Below are 16,360 nucleotides of genomic sequence, written 5' to 3'. Positions count from 1 at the left end.
GTGTTCCTCTCTCATGAAGTTAACCTGATGAACTCTGTGTTCCTCTCATGAAGTTAACCTGATGAACCCTCTGTGTTCCTCTCTCATGAAGTTAACATGATGAACTCTGTGTTCCTCTCATGAAGTTAACCTGATGAACCCTCTGTGTTCCTCTCTCATGAAGTTAACCTGATGAACTCTGTGTTCCTCTCTCATGAAGTTAACCTGATGAACCCTCTGTGTTCCTCTCTCATGAAGTTAACCTGATGAACTCTGTGTTCCTCTCTCATGAAGTTAACCTGATGAACCCTCTGTGTTCCTCTCTCATGAAGTTAACCTGATGAACTCTGTGTTCCTCTCTCATGAAGTTAACCTGATGAACCCTCTGTGTTCCTCTCATGAAGTTAACCTGATGAACTCTGTGTTCCTCTCATGAAGTTAACCTGATGAACCCTCTGTGTTCCTCTCTCATGAAGTTAACCTGATGAACCCTCTGTGTTCCTCTCTCATGAAGTTAACATGATGAACTCTGTGTTCCTCTCATGAAGTTAACCTGATGAACCCTCTGTGTTCCTCTCTCATGAAGTTAACCTGATGAACTCTGTTGCGACCTGGCTCAAAAGGCCACAACAAAAAGGAGACACAACATGTCAACGGGTAGGTAAAGGTGTTTATTTGCACAACACTGGTCAATTCAACACATTGGTTATACTCATCAGAGCCGGGTGCCTGCAGGAAAACAGAGCGAGAGAGCAGACAGGAGCAGAGAGGCTTTAAGATAGCTGCAGAGCACCAGACCCAGGTGCCCTGAGTTACTGCAATCGGTGCAATCACTGGAGCCAATGCAGCACAGACAGAACAGCCACACCCTATCTACTGATGCACCCACAGGGGCATCACAGCCCCCCCCCTTAAGACGGGGCCCCAAAGGGGTCCACGACAACCCAACATCCTTCTTCTTAACTCCAGCTTTTTACTTTCCATCTTAGGACTGGAGGACGCTCCTCCTCCGCCTCTGTCTTCGAGCTCTTGCCTTGCGATTTCGTACTGCTTCTTCGATTCCACTGCCTTTATGTCCCACTCCTCCTTGGGTTGGCTGGCGTTGAGCCACAGCATGTAGGCGCTCATCGGCCTCTTGGGCGCGCTGACCTCCTTCGGCCTCCTCTTCTTCGCTTTGCGGCGTTTCCTCTCTTTCTTCTTCTTCACCTTTGTCTCGATCTGAAAGTCAAAGGACCGTGTTGGGCCACTTTTTCCAGACTCCGAAACAGGTAGGTCAGTAGACATCCTACGGCTCTGCACACGCGTAATAGTATAAAAAGGAGACACACTTGGAAATTGCAAACCACTCTTATCTGGCTCTACAGATGCCAACGGTCTGGAAACCACCACAGGCGGTGGCACACCTGCCCACACCACACAACCAGCAAGATCGTTGCCCAAAATCATCTGTACCCCATCAAGTGGCAATGCGGGACGCACGCCGATAGACACAACTCCCCGTACCAGCTCACAATCCAGCACTACTGTATGACGTCGCACAGGAATCAAGCCCATCTCCATTCCCCTCATCAGCACAAAATCCCCCGTCTCTGTCTCTGACGAAAAAGGCAACACTGACTCAACAATAAATGAGTATCTAGCTGCTGTGTCACGCAACACCTTAATCGGAACATACTTGTCACTACCAACTATTGACACAACGGCTTCCGTTATGAACGGCCCAAAAACAGAACCCACATCCAAGTCGGCACAAACCAGCTTCTTATCAGGCACCATGCCCGATCCTACACCCTGTGGCTTTTTAACCAACACGGCAGAACAACACATGGCTGGAGCATGTGGTGACAAACGAGGCTTCCCCTTCGTTTCCAGCAATGGACACTGCTCCTTCCAATGACCCCCACCTTTGCAATAGTGACATTGGTCCACTTTGGCCCCCTCGGGTCGCCCTGTACCTGCAAATCTACGGGAGGAGCCTGGTGAAAACTTTGTACGGGCATCTCCATTGTCTTCTCCACGTTTCCAATCACCCCTAGAATATTTCTCCGCAAAACTGCCCTTATGTGTCAACACAAAATCGTCCGCTAATTCAGCAGCTCTAAACGCGGTGGGAGGTTTCTGTTCATTCACATATGTGGCCACACGCTGAGGGAGAATGTTTTTAAATTGTTCCAAGACAATGAGCTCACAAAGACCGTCAAAACTTGCAACCTTTGCTGCCGCGCACCACCGCTGAAAAGGAGAAGTTAAATCACGGATAAACTCCACATGTGTCTGCTTATCTCCCTTGACCCCACTTCTGAACCTTTGACGATACGCTTCAGGAACCAGTTCGTAAGATTTCAACACCGCTGATTTTACTCTATCATAGTCCAAAGTATTTTCGCCACAAATAGCTGAATAGGCTTCCTGTGCTCGCCCAGTGAGTACACACTGAAGTAACAGCACTCTGTCCGAATCTGACCAGTTTCTTGCCTCTGCTATGTGTTCAAATAGAGTGAAAAAAATGTCCGGGTCACGCTCATTGAACTTTGGCACTAATCGCAAGTAAGAAATTATATCGCCACTGCCTGATGCTAACCTAGCACCACCATCCTCCCCTGGAGAAAACTTGCCCTCTCCCATCAGCCGTAATCTAGCATGTTCCACCTCACATTTCATCTTTTCCACCTCCAGCACCTTCTCCACCTCTAAACGCTTCTCTACCTCCTGCTGCTGACCCCTCATTTCCAACTGCAACTTCTCCTGCTCCAACTTCAACTCCAACTGCAATCTCTCCTGATTAAACTGCATGGCCAAAAGCTCCTTTTGCTGTTCGAATGTCAAACCAACTGTCTGAACCACTACTGGCCCGACCCCTGCCACACCAGACTCACTCTTCTGTAACACTCCCCGCTCAAACAAAGATGACACGATGACAGCTTTAATGTCATGTTTCCGCTTGCTCCCTACAACAGCAATTTCATAATGCTCTGCTATTTCGATCAACTGCGCCTTCTGGCAACCATCCAAGAAAGATACTGAGGGCGCATCCACAAACGCTGACAAAGAAGCCATAATATATTGCCTATACCCAATCAGAAAGCAAAGTACTCAACTGTCAACACGCCTGGGCGAAAAGACAAAACCCAACAGAGAATTCCCCCCTAACTGCCTTACCAAAATCTTCCTACTCTCACCTAGTCTTCATGTGGCTTGCGGCGGGTAATTACGCACTGGAACCCGGCGGATTTATGGAGCGACCTGCACGCAGGTAACACCAAGAAATCACGCGGATGTGCCCCCGAGACAGCTGTCCGAAAACAGCTGACACCAACCACGTCGCCACAACACTATGAAAAAAACAAACAGACGGAACCCAAGGGGAAACGCCACTTAAGCCTAGCGGGGAAAATCTCTTTTACAAAAGCGTAACAAACAGCAATATCTTACCTTCTGATTGGCACACAAAACCTGATGCCATGTCAAACACTAAAGCATCCTGAAACCCAAAAGACATGATGTGTCCCCCAAATAGCAGCGCCAGCACACAGCTGGACCACCACAATGAATCAGCTGCTCAATGAGCACTACACAAACTTTTAAATAAATAACCCGTTGGACGAGCCCCCATTTGTTGCGACCTGGCTCAAAAGGCCACAACAAAAAGGAGACACAACATGTCAACGGGTAGGTAAAGGTGTTTATTTGCACAACACTGGTCAATTCAACACATTGGTTATACTCATCAGAGCCGGGTGCCTGCAGGAAAACAGAGCGAGAGAGCAGACAGGAGCAGAGAGGCTTTAAGATAGCTGCAGAGCACCAGACCCAGGTGCCCTGAGTTACTGCAATCGGTGCAATCACTGGAGCCAATGCAGCACAGACAGAACAGCCACACCCTATCTACTGATGCACCCACAGGGGCATCACATCCTCTCATGAAGTTAACCTGATGAACCCTCTGTGTTCCTCTCTCATGAAGTTAACCTGATGAACTCTGTGTTCCTCTCTCATGAAGTTAACCTGATGAACTCTCTGTGTTCCTCTCTCATGAAGTTAACCTGATGAACTCTGTGTTCCTCTCTCATGAAGTTAACCTGATGAACTCTGTGTTCGTCTCTCATGAAGTTAACCTGATGAACTCTGTGTTCGTCTCTCATGAAGTTAACCTGATGAACCCTCTGTGTTCCTCTCTCATGAAGTTAACCTGATGAACTCTGTGTTCGTCTCTCATGAAGTTAACCTGATGAACCCTCTGTGTTCCTCTCTCATGAAGTTAACCTGATGAACTCTGTGTTCGTCTCTCATGAAGTTAACCTGATGAACCCTCTGTGTTCCTCTCTCATGAAGTTAACCTGATGAACTCTGTGTTCGTCTCTCATGAAGTTAACCTGATGAACCCTCTGTGTTCCTCTCATGAAGTTAACCTGATGAACTCTGTGTTCCTCTCATGAAGTTAACCTGATGAACTCTGTGTTCCTCTCATGAAGTTAACCTGATGAACTCTGTGTTCCTCTCATGAAGTTAACCTGATGAACTCTGTGTTCGTCTCTCATGAAGTTAACCTGATGAACTCTGTGTTCCTCTCTCATGAAGTTAACCTGATGAACTCTGTGTTCCTGTCATGAAGTTAACCTGATGAACTCTGTGTTCCTCTCTCATGAAGTTAACCTGATGAACTCTGTGTTCGTCTCTCATGAAGTTAACCTGATGAACTCTGTGTTCGTCTCTCATGAAGTTAACCTGATGAACTCTGTGTTCCTGTCATGAAGTTACCTGATGAACTCTGTGTTCCTCTCATGAAGTTAACCTGATGAACTCTGTGTTCCTCTCTCATGAAGTTAACCTGATGAACTCTGTGTTCCTCTCTCATGAAGTTAACCTGATGAACTCTGTGTTCCTCTCATGAAGTTAACCTGATGAACTCTGTGTTCCTCTCATGAAGTTAACCTGATGAACTCTGTGTTCCTCTCTCATGAAGTTAACCTGATGAACTCTGTGTTCCTCTCTCATGAAGTTAACCTGATGAACTCTGTGTTCCCTTCTCATGAAGTTAACCTGATGAACTCTGTGTTCCTCTCATGAAGTTAACCTGATGAACTCTGTGTTCCTCTCTCATGAAGTTAACCTGATGAACTCTGGTTCCTCTCTCATGAAGTTAACCTGATGAACTCTGTGTTCGTCTCTCATGAAGTTAACCTGATGAACTCTGTGTTCTCTCTCATGAAGTTAACCTGATGAAACTCTGGTGTCCCTCTCATGAAGTTAACCTGATGAACTCTGTGTTCGTCTCTCATGAAGTTAACCTGATGAACTCTGTGTTCCTCTCATGAAGTTAACCTGATGAACTCTGTGTTCCTCTCATGAAGTTAACCTGATGAACTCTGTGTTCCTCTCATGAAGTTAACCTGATGAACTCTGTGTTCCTCTCATGAAGTTAACCTGATGAACTCTGTGTTCCGTCTCTCATGAAGTTAACCTGATGAAACTCTGTGTTCTTCTCTCATGAAGTTAACCTGATGAACTCTGTGTTCCTCTCTCATGAAGTTAACCTGATGAACTCTGTGTTCCTCTCTCATGAAGTTAACCTGATGAACTCTGTGTTCCTCTCTCATGAAGTTAACCTGATGAACTCTGTGTTCCTCTCATGAAGTTAACATGATGAACTCTGTGTTCGTCTCTCATGAAGTTAACCTGATGAACTCTGTGTTCCTCTCATGAAGTTAACCTGATGAACTCTGTGTTCCTCTCTCATGAAGTTAACCTGATGAACTCTGTGTTCGTCTCTCATGAAGTTAACCTGATGAACTCTGTGTTCCTCTCTCATGAAGTTAACCTGATGAACTCTGTGTTCCTCTCTCATGAAGTTAACCTGATGAACTCTGTGTTCCTCTCTCATGAAGTTAACCTGATGAACTCTGTGTTTCTGCAGGCGGAGCTGACGGAGTTGGTGCAGACGTATAAACAGGAAGTGACGGAGGCGGCGTGCGAGCTGATCTGTGATTGGGCGCAGAAGATCCTGAAGCGCTCGTTCGACACGACGGTGGAAATCGCCCGATATCTGATCCAGGAGCACATCGTGAACCCTCGCTGCAGCCAGGCTGAGCTGGTGACCTCCGCTGCACTCGCAGGTGTGTGTGTGTGTGTGTGTGTGTGTGTGTGTGTGTGTGTGTGTGTGTGTGTGTGTGTGTGTGTGTGTGTGTGGTGTGTGTGTGTGTGTGTGTGTGTGTGTGTGTGTGTGTGTGTGTGTGTGTGTGTGTGTGTGTGTGTGTGTGTTGTGTGTGTGTGTGTGTGTGTGTGTGTGGTGTGTGTGTGTGTGTGTGTGTGTGTGTGTGTTGTGTGTGTGTGTGTGTGTGTGTGTGTGTGTGTGTGTGTGTGTGTGTATCACTAATATCAATCTGAAAATAATCCTAATAATTAACGTGCTTCAGATATCTGATGTTTTAGAGATGATTGACAGCTGTCTCTCTGCAGGAGGTCCAGCCAAACCCCACAAAGTCATCAAGAAGACGGTGATTTCTAAAGCAGACAGCGAAGGAGCAGCTGATCACAAGGTGAGCTCACCTGATACCTGAGGCCTGTACTACGAAGCCGGATGTTCTCTTAGCGGCTAACTTCAGGGTAACTCTGGGTTTCCGGTCCTACGAAGCTGGTTCTCTTCTTAGCGGCTAGATCTCCATGGTAACTGATGCTGAGCGGCTAACCTGCTCCGGAGCAGGTTAGGTTGCAGGCTAAGAGCTCAACTCAGTGAAAGCACCGCCTGCTGACCAATCAGAGCTCAGTGTGCGGAGTTTAAAGCGATCAAGTCATATTACAGGAGAAAGGAAATACAGAAAAGCTGCCGTCGCAGGAAAGACGGCCGGCAACAATCAGCGACTGTGTGAACGTGAACATGAATAGAATATCAGCTCCATCTTCAGAGCAATCTGACTATTATAACATTAGCGTTAAGAAAGCTTACTTAAATATCTGCCACAACATAAGTAACCGGATCAGAGTCACATTAAGTACAGTCCATATCACTTCATAATGTATCATCTCCTGATCTGAGTCAGCTGAGCCGTATCTGGCCGTGCAACACTCACAGCGTCACAGACTGGATGCAGAAGCATTATTTGAAGCAACACATTAAGTTGAGGAAACACTGGAGTCAAATGTAATGAAAGTCAGATGGTGTCTTAGACGGGCAGTGATATCATAAAGCTGTTCATGTACGCATTCAAACACTTGTTCTGTTCCCAGCTGTGTTCACCTTGCAGGTGCAGCTCTGTGGCTTTGATCCTGGATCAAGTGTTTAAGTCATGGATGTTTCAGCTTTAACTTCTTCATATGTCTAATATTATAGTTGACTTTTCATTCAGGAAGTATGACGCTGCGCTGTCAGTGTGCTTCTCCATGTCTGTGATTGGTCGAATGCTCCAGATACCACCCCTCTCATGTGAACACCTAACTAGATAGGACACGGCTGGCTTGAGCGATCCACTTGATAACCCGCGTCGTAGTACAGTTTAGCGAGAGCGCGTATGTTTTGGATTAGGCCAACCGGCTAACTCAAACATATCCAGGTTAGGTTGAACCAGCTTCGTAGTACAGGCCTCAGCTGTTCATCACTTGATCACAAGGTGAGTTCACCTGATACCTGGGCTGAAGTGGAATAGTCCGTTTCTCTTAGGAACCTTCCTCACGGAGTGAAATGACCCGGAAGTCCCTCAGTGGCAGCCATGATAAGTGCCGTTCCAATTCTCCAAATGAAAGGAAAGGAGGTTTCAAACTTCCTTTATAACCTGCTTTAGCTTAGGAACCACTGGACCTCCCTAACCGAGAGGAGAGGAGAAAATGCTGCCCCACAATGCATTGCAGCCGCAGCATTTGCCGTCACTCAACAGTCGGCCGTTCACGGAAACAACCGATTATGACGGAGAAATGATATCATGAAAGTTACGGTGCTCATTAAGCTAAACGTATGTGGTAAGTTGCCAAAGTGCTTTGTTCTGAACGTTCATCAGTATTATAATCAAAGAGAGAAATATGAACGTTAGTTTTTACTGAAATGATCAAATAAAGTCAACATCTCACAGTCTTCACTGAGCTGTGGGGTTTGTTCAACTTTTAAAAGATGTTTGAATGGTGATATACACAGTGATAGATGTTAAGGACTAACGTTTATAATAAATACATCTGTATTGATTTAAGATCTTTCCATCAATCATACGTATTGGGATCATTTGTATTAATGTGGACCGGAGGGAGAGGGTGACGAGCAGAAGCTTCACTTTCCTTTTTATTTCAATTCCAGCTTTGGTCCTGAAGAATCTGTTTCTCTGTTGTCCACGTTCATAAAGCATAAAGCAGCAGCGTCAGAGCACAGAGTCTCTAGATGAGTTCACAGGAGTCCCTCGTTCTTATTGAACATCCATGTTGTAGTCCGCTGTATAGAGAACTGTAGTCTCCATAGTTTCCCCACAGCAGCAGACGCTCATTCAGGACGTCCGCTGGACGCATCAGAAACACGTCGGATAGTGAAAGTGCAGTCGATTCTCTAAAGTACCGCAGTCTCTTCTCCTAAGTCCTTTTGAATTCTCCTATCCACTATCCCTTAACCCCGTGACCTTTCACTCAGAGGTCAAGGAATAGGAGATAGGGATACATTATTACATTACATTACATTGCATTTAGCTGACGCTTTTATCCAAAGCGACTTACAATAAGTACATTCGACCAGCAAGACACAACCTTGAAGAAAACAGAATCATAAAGTACATCAGGTTTCATAGAGCCAAACATTTCAAGTGCTACTCAACTGGCTTTAGATAAGCCAGTCCTTTATTAGTATAAAAGTGCTTTGTTAATAGTTCTATCGCTCGAAGTGGAGTCGAAAGAGATGAGTTTTCAGTCTGGAAGGTGTGTAAGCTATCTGCTGTCCTGATGTCAATGGGGAGCTCATTCCAACATCTTGGAGCCAGGATAGCAAACCCACGTGTTTTTGCTGATGGGAACTTGGGTCCCCCTCGCAGCGAGGGCGCAGCGAGTCGTTTGGCTGATGCAGAGCGGAGTGCACGTGCTGGGGTGTACGGTTTAACCATGTCCTGGATGTAGGAAGGGCCAGATCCATTCGCAGCATGGTAAGCAAGTACCAGTGTCTTGAAGTGGATTCTAGCAGTTACCGGAAGCCAGTGAAGGGAGCGGAGGAGCGGAGTGGTGTGGGAACATTTAGGAAGGTTGAAGACCAGACGAGCCGCTGCATTCTGGATGAGCTGCAGAGGTCGATTGGCACATGCAGGTAGACCAGCCAGGAGGGAGTTGCAGTAGTCTAGGCGTGAGATGACGAGAGCCTGGACCAGAACCTGAGTCGCTTTCTGAGTCAGCTGGGAACGTATCTTCCTGATGTTGTAAAGCGTGTATCTGCAGCAACGGGTTGTAGCAGCGATGTTTGCAGTGAAGGACAGGTTGTTATCTAGGGTCACACCCAGATTCCTTGCAGTCTGAGTCGGGGAAACAACTGAGGTGCCGATGTTGATTGTTAGGTCAAGAGTGGGACAATCTTTTCCCGGGAGGAAGAGCAGCTCAGTCTTGTCAAGGTTGAGCTTGAGGTGGTGAACAGACATCCACTGAGAGATGTCAGCTAGACAAGCAGAGATGCGTGCGACGACCTGGGTCTCTGAGCGGGGAAAGGACAGAATTAATTGGGTGTCGTCAGCGTAGCAGTGGTAAGAAAAACCATGCGGGCTAATGACTGATCCGAACGAGTTTGTGTACAGGGAGAAGAGGAGGGGACCAAGAACAGAGCCCTGAGGGACCCCTGTAGTTAATTGACAAGGGTCGGACTCAGACCCTCTCCAAGTCACCCTGTAGGTACGGTCTTTCAGGTATGAGGTGAGGAGGGAAAGTGCAGAGCCTGAAACTCCAAGTTCTTGGAGAGTGCGAAGGAGGATCTGATGATTCACCGTGTCGAATGCAGCAGACAGGTCCAACAGGATGATGACAGAGGAGAGGGATGCAGTTTTGGCAGTGTGCAGTTCCTCCGTGACAGCAATGAGAGCAGTTTCTGTGGAGTGACCTGCCTTGAAACCAGACTGGTGCGGATCCAGAAGGTTGTTCTGATTGAGATAACAGGAGAGTTGTTTAAAGACAGCGCGTTCAAGTGATTTAGACAGGAACGGGAGGAGAGAGACAGGCCTGTAGTTTATAACATCAGACGGGTTGAGAGTGGGTTTCTTTAGGAGAGGGTTTACTCTTGCCTCCTTGAGACTGTTTGGAAAGTGACCAGAAGTTAGAGAAGTGTTGATGAAATGGGTGAGAAACGGTAGAATATCAGGAGCGATAGTCTGAAGGAGGTTTGAAGGGATAGGGTCCAGAGGACAGGTGGTAGGGCGGGCAGAGGTAATGAGGGTAAGAACCTCACTTGGAGAGAGAGGGGAAAAGGAGGTCAGTGTGTTGGTGGAAGGAAGGTCTGGTGACCCAGCGGTGAGTAAAGGTGAGTCAGAAAAAAAAAATGGATAGACGATAGGAGCTGATTTTTGGATTATCTGACTGCAACCCTGCTGTTCATCACTTGATCACAAGGTGAGCTCACCTGATACCTGCTGCTAATCACTTCCTGTCTCTGCAGAAGGACTTCGGCGACTCTTCTTCCTCGTCTTCTTCACTGAGGCCTGGAGACAAATCAGCTGCAGCAGTGAAGCCTCTGGACGCTCCTCTTCCTCCTTCATCCTCCTCTTCCTCATCTCTGCGGCCTGCGGTACGTCTACACGTCATGTCTTACATCTGTTTAACAAACAACAAACATTTAACATCAACATCTCTCTCTGATGCTGCTGTTATGTTACATGTTGTTTGTTTCTCATGTATTGTGTCGTGGTATGTGTTACACGTGATGCAAGTCACAGCAGCTCCGTGTGTAACAAATATTTATCTGACCAATAAAGGATTATCGTATCGTATTAATTACAACAACAACAACAACAATGATACTGATGATGTGTTTCAGGTGGAGGCCTTCATGAAGCAGTTACCCAGAATCCTCCCCCGCTCTTCCCTCCCCGATAAGACTCACCTGTCTGTTAGCTCCTCCCCCTCTCTGTTAGCTCCTTCCCCCTCGCTGGCTCCCAAAGACCCCCCAGGTGTGGGAGGAGCTTCGGCCCCCGGAGGTCAGGTGAAAGTCATCTCCATGGGGGGCGGGGCTCTTCCAGTGATGATCCTCCCACAGAGCGTCCTGACCTCCGCCGCCCCGCCACCCCCTCAGCTCTCAGCCCCCACCTCGGTGCTACAGAAGCCCCGGGGTCAAGGGTCAGGGGTCACCAAACGACCCCCCTCTGACCCGTTCCCCGCCCCCCTCCCTCTGAAAAGAAAGCGAGGACGACCCAGGAAACCGCGCCCAGAAGAAGCCCCGCCCCCTCTTCCTCCGGCTGTTCTCTCACCCAAACCCCCTCCCCCCTCTCACATGCCAATCATCACCTCGGTAACGGGGGGTGTCATCCAGCTGTTGCAGAGCGCCCCCCCCCCCCATTGGGAGATTCAGGGGGTCATTCAGAAAGCCCCGAGACCAGGAAACAACATGTTGGCTGTTCCATCAGCTGTGCTGCCCCCCCCCACGCTGCACGATGATGACCAGGTGGAGATCACCCTCACCCCCGTGGAGCTGCACCTGGACACGCCCACTTCCTATTCCTGCGCTCCCACTTCCTGTTCTCCCCTCACAGTGATGAAGAGGAGGGAGGAAGAGGAGGGGGGCTCTAAGGGACAATAATGGTGCTTTTCCACTGCAGCGCGGTTTAAGTGCCCGGCCCGCTTTTGGTTGCGTTTCCACTCGGCGTAGTTCCGGCTAGCGGATACTTTTTCACAGTTTTCTGGCTCTCCAAAATCTCAGCGTGTTTTCTGAATGGAGATCGGCTAAGCTAACGCAGACCGTCCACACTCACAACAACGGCCTACAGACAGAAATAAACCATACCGTGCTGAGCCGAGCGAGGCCCTGCAGTGGAAAGGCGCCATAACTCTCTTCTATCAGCTGTTTAACCTCACCTGGAACATTAAGCCCCGCCCCTCTTTTGGCCTCTTTGCTCTTCCTGATTTGGTGAAAATCCCAGAGTGAGGATACATGAAGCCAATTAAACGTTTTCATATTCCCTTCCTTCCCTCCTTCCCTCTTCCTTCCTTCCTTCCTCCCCTTCCTTCCCTCCTCCATCTCCAGACTATGTGCAGCCTCAGATGATTTAGAAGAAGAATAAAGGAGTGACTAAACGAAGGAGGAAACAGGAAGTAGGGAAGGAGACACAGAAGGTACTACGGGTTGAGCCTCTCGAGGTTCCTTAGATCTTCACCGGAGCGCCGCCTTGTGTGTGTGTGTGTGTGTGTGTGTGTGTGTGTGTGTGTGTGTGTGTGTGTGTGTGTGTGTGTGTGTGTGTGTGTGTGTGTGTGTGTGTGTGTGTGTGTGTGTGTGTGTGTGTGTGTGTGTGTGTGTGTGTGTGTGTGTGTGTGTGTGCCCCCTCATAAGCCGCCCCTTGTGTAAAGATGAACCACATTCTGACTAAATTCAGTTATAAATTTGATGAGACTTTAAAGTCGGTGGAGTTTCTTTAGTGAAGGTGTTTTCAAATGCCACCGATTCATAAATAAGAGTTATAAGAAGAGTAAATCATAATTTCCCCACAAAGTTGAAACTGGAGAACATTTATTTAAACATCACAGAATAACAGAATGAGTGGTGTTTACGTGATTCCACTTCCACAGAGAACCCCTTAGCGACAGCAGCTCGGCCCGACGGGGTGTAACGTTTCCCCCGACTGACATTAGCTCTTATTAGCCCCACAGGCCCAGCAGAGATGCAGTTTATTATTCATTATTATAGTTATTGCAAGTTGTTAATGTGGCCTGAAGCAGTTTGTCTTCATCACCAAGTGACCTGAAGAGTCAGCATGCAGTAATACTGAGGGAAGAGGGCCAGCCTCTGTAGCACTAGCCTAGCCTAAACCTAGTCGAGCCTAGCCTAAACCTAGTCTAGCCTAGCACTAGCCTAAACCTAGCACTAGTCAAGCCTAGCACTAGCCTAGCACTAGCCTAGCTTAGCTATCGTTGCCATGCTTCCTTTGCACTAGCTCCTCTGATCAGCGATGTGACGTCACCACGGTTTCTCTGAGACGTTAGAGTTCACTCTGTTTGAGTTGAGGGAAATTATGGGATGTGTTTCGATAAAATGTGAGAAAAAATAATTAAACCAGTTCACATGATGCTAACCCTATTTTGTAAAAAGATACAAAACATTAAAAAAATCTGCTTTTTCAATTTTAACTTAAAAATATTTGTTAAAATTAACTATTAGAAGTAGAATGGAAAATGTTTGTCTCTATCGAAAGATTCCCAGAAAGAGGTTAGAAACTATCTGCCCCCATCTTCTTCTTCGTTGGTGGACGTCGTGGTTACGCCACATTGTTGACGTTTGTTTTTTCTGCCAAACCGCCTCCGGGCGTCTTCTTCTTCTTCGTTGGTGCTTCAAACCGCATATCACTGTTTCACATCAACACTCGCACATCCATGTGTGTGTACAGGTGTGTGTGTCCCTCCGTCCTGTGTTTCAAAGGGACGCCAACAGTGTGATTTCTTTGACTGTTAAAATGACTCCTGTTGCATGATGGGAAAGTGAGTTTAAAGCAGCTCTGTTTATGCTCTCTTTTTGTATCAGAAAAACGAAGTGTCAACATGTTGAAATGACCGTCTTCAAACAGACCTGAAACCACTGGAGGTCCTCGGGTTCATGGTTTCATGGTTTTTATGCATCGATGAAATACAGTTCAGAGTTACGTGTTCGACTGCAGAGGGAAACGTTTATCAGAGGTTCAGAAACTGGATTTAAAGCAGAGTTTTAGTGACAGGAAACTCACCTGTAAAGCTTCAGGAAGTCCCAGTTTCAAAAGGAAGTGTCCACAACGCCAAGGAGTCCAGTCCGTCCCAGTTTGGATCTCTCACTGGGACGGACTGGGCCATCAGACCGTAGAGAGTCAAAGGCAGGAAGAGCCCAGCTGCTCTCAGTTTCTCTCACTGGGAGCTCTGGTTCTGGGAATATTTCACTGTGGAGCCTCGTGGCTCAAAAACAGAAACGGGTTAGATAATCAAAGATTTAAGGATCGGGTTTCGGGTAGTGGAGTGACCGCATATAGAGAACCGCAGTGACGTGTCCTAAAACCCGGAAGTAAGTTAGCATTTTTACCACTTCCGGTTCCTTCGACAAAAAGCAACGGGATCTCTCCGTAGGGTTTAGGAAACTATCTGAATAAGGTCTGTGGTTGAGACACATTGAAGAGACGGGTCACGTTTTGTTCTAGGACATTAAATCATCAGCAGAGACCCCACTGTGATTTCTGAAGAGTGGACGTGTCTGAGAAACGATGGTTGTTACCAAGTGGCTGAATAGGACTACAGAAGTCGTGGAGGACGTTGTACGTCATTACGCCGAACACGTGAACACTCCTCTAAGTTAGTTTCTGTTCTGCTTGAAAGCAAGTCCCTGCCTCCTGCAGAGTGTTCAAACGCTTCAACTCGTTCCATCTAGAATCTGTGTGTTTGAATCTGGATCTGAAGTTGGCGTGACGTTGAAGCAGCGACTCTGCTGTAGCTCCTTTATAGCATAACGTTAGCATTTTGCTTCTGGACATTAGATTTATGATTGGAACATTATAAAAGTAGACATGTGGAGATTATCCGGCTGAACAAAACGTGATCCATCTCTTGAATGTGTTTCAACCACAGACCTGATTTCCAGCTATTTTCCAAAACCCTATGGAGAAATTGCATTGCGTTTTTGTCGAAGGAACCGGAAGGAGTTTACTTCCGGGTTTTAGGACGCGTCACTTCGGCTCTCTATAAGAATCAACCTCAGCGTCCTCTGATGTCACTTCCTGTTGTGGGATGTTTACCTGCTGATTGATTGACAGGAGCCTCTTAAAGGAACAGTTGTGTCTTAAAGGGACAGGAGCCTCTTAAAGGAACAGTTGTGTCTTAAAGGGACAGGAGCCTCTTAAAGGAACAGTTGTGTCTTAAAGGGACAGGAGCCTCTTAAAGGAACAGTCGTGTCTTAAAGGGACAGGAGCCTCTTAAAGGAACAGTCGTGTCTTAAAGGGACAGTTTCTCACAGAGTTGGACCAGAAACTGCTGAATTCTGCAGGTTAAATGAATGCAGTCTGTTGTCCATCAGCTGTTGTCTTAATGTGAGACTTTGGTGTTTTAAAGGGTCGTTCAGAGGCTCCAGAGTCACCCAACAAGACCAGTAAACCACCGACTGACACCAGTCACAAAGACACTGAGGTGCTGGTGTAGTGGAAATACAATCGGGACATTTGTTGTGTTATTGTGGGACTTAAAAGGTTATTTCTGAGTCACCAAGTCTCATATTAACGTGGCAGGAGTTCACCATGACCTGCTGAAATCTCATAAACACAGGAGCTGTCCCTTTAACTCCTGACCTGAACGGCTGTCATGTGACCTGAACAAGGGTCATGTGACCTGAACAGCTGTCATGTAACCTGAACGAGGGTCATGTGACCTGAACGGCTGTCATGTGACCTGAACGAGGGTCATGTGACCTGAACAAGGGTCATGTGACATCTGTGATTAATCATCAGATAAATACTTTGATTATAAAAGGTGACGGCATGACGAGGCGTTCGAGGATCCTGGTCTCTCCGCAGATTCTGGGGTAAAGAAGGCTAACGGTAGCCCTGTTTCCTGTCAGAGACACACTCAGCTGGGGCTTCTGGGAAATGTAGTCTCTGAGTGTGACTCTGACACCAGACAGATTTGAGAGCTGCCGTTTTATTTAGTTTTCCTCCGTGTCTCTGCTTTGTGTCCTCGTGTCCGACGGTTGTACAGCTCGTTGTTGTGCAGATTTTATTATTATTATAAGTGTATGATGTGTTTTGCTTTGCATGGTTTCTATCCTGTGTGTTTCTGTATCTCAATGACTGCCCCCCCCCCCCCCCCCCCCCCCGTGCTCAGCTGTTCTTGGTTTTGTTTTGCACTTTAATTGAATATTTAATTTCGGGGAGTCGACATTGGTCCAAAAAAAAATTAAAAAAATGTGTAAACGTTGCCCAATAATCTGTGATGCAGCTTGACTTCCTGTCGGAGAGACGGGCGACTCGTGTGAATATATTTTCCTACCTGACGACTGGAATAAAGGAAGTGACGTTCTCTTCTCATTCTCCTCTGTTTATTAAAGTCTTCCCCTCTTTACTCTCACGTCCCGAGCATTAGGACTCATTCCTAATTCCCTTCAGAAACACTTAAAGGTGGGGTAGGTAATTCCCTTCAGAAACACTTAAAGGTGGGGTAGGTCATTCATTTCAGAAACACTTAAAGGTGGGGTAGGTCATTCACTTCAGAAACACTTAAAGGTGGGGTAGGTCAT

General features: G+C 47.0%; 1 protein-coding gene across 2 annotated transcripts in view; it reads left to right on the top strand.

The window, feature by feature from the left end:
* rfx5 (regulatory factor X, 5) overlaps nucleotides 1-14,530 on the top strand; it is a gene marked incomplete at its 5' end in the record, with an annotated part of 18,292 nt that extends 3,762 nt beyond the window's left edge. For both annotated transcript variants that reach the window (XM_034228963.1, XM_034228962.1), the window contains 4 exon segments: nucleotides 5,894-6,092; nucleotides 6,436-6,515; nucleotides 10,571-10,699; nucleotides 10,949-14,530. In XM_034228963.1, coding sequence (XP_034084854.1) covers nucleotides 5,894-6,092; nucleotides 6,436-6,515; nucleotides 10,571-10,699; nucleotides 10,949-11,707 — 1,167 coding nt within the window.
* Nucleotides 14,531-16,360: the final 1,830 nt, after the last annotated feature.

Source organism: Gymnodraco acuticeps, unplaced genomic scaffold (assembly GCF_902827175.1).
Source record: "Gymnodraco acuticeps unplaced genomic scaffold, fGymAcu1.1, whole genome shotgun sequence".
Classification (NCBI taxonomy): domain Eukaryota; kingdom Metazoa; phylum Chordata; class Actinopteri; order Perciformes; family Bathydraconidae; genus Gymnodraco; species Gymnodraco acuticeps.
This window is presented reverse-complemented; position numbering and strand designations above follow the sequence as displayed.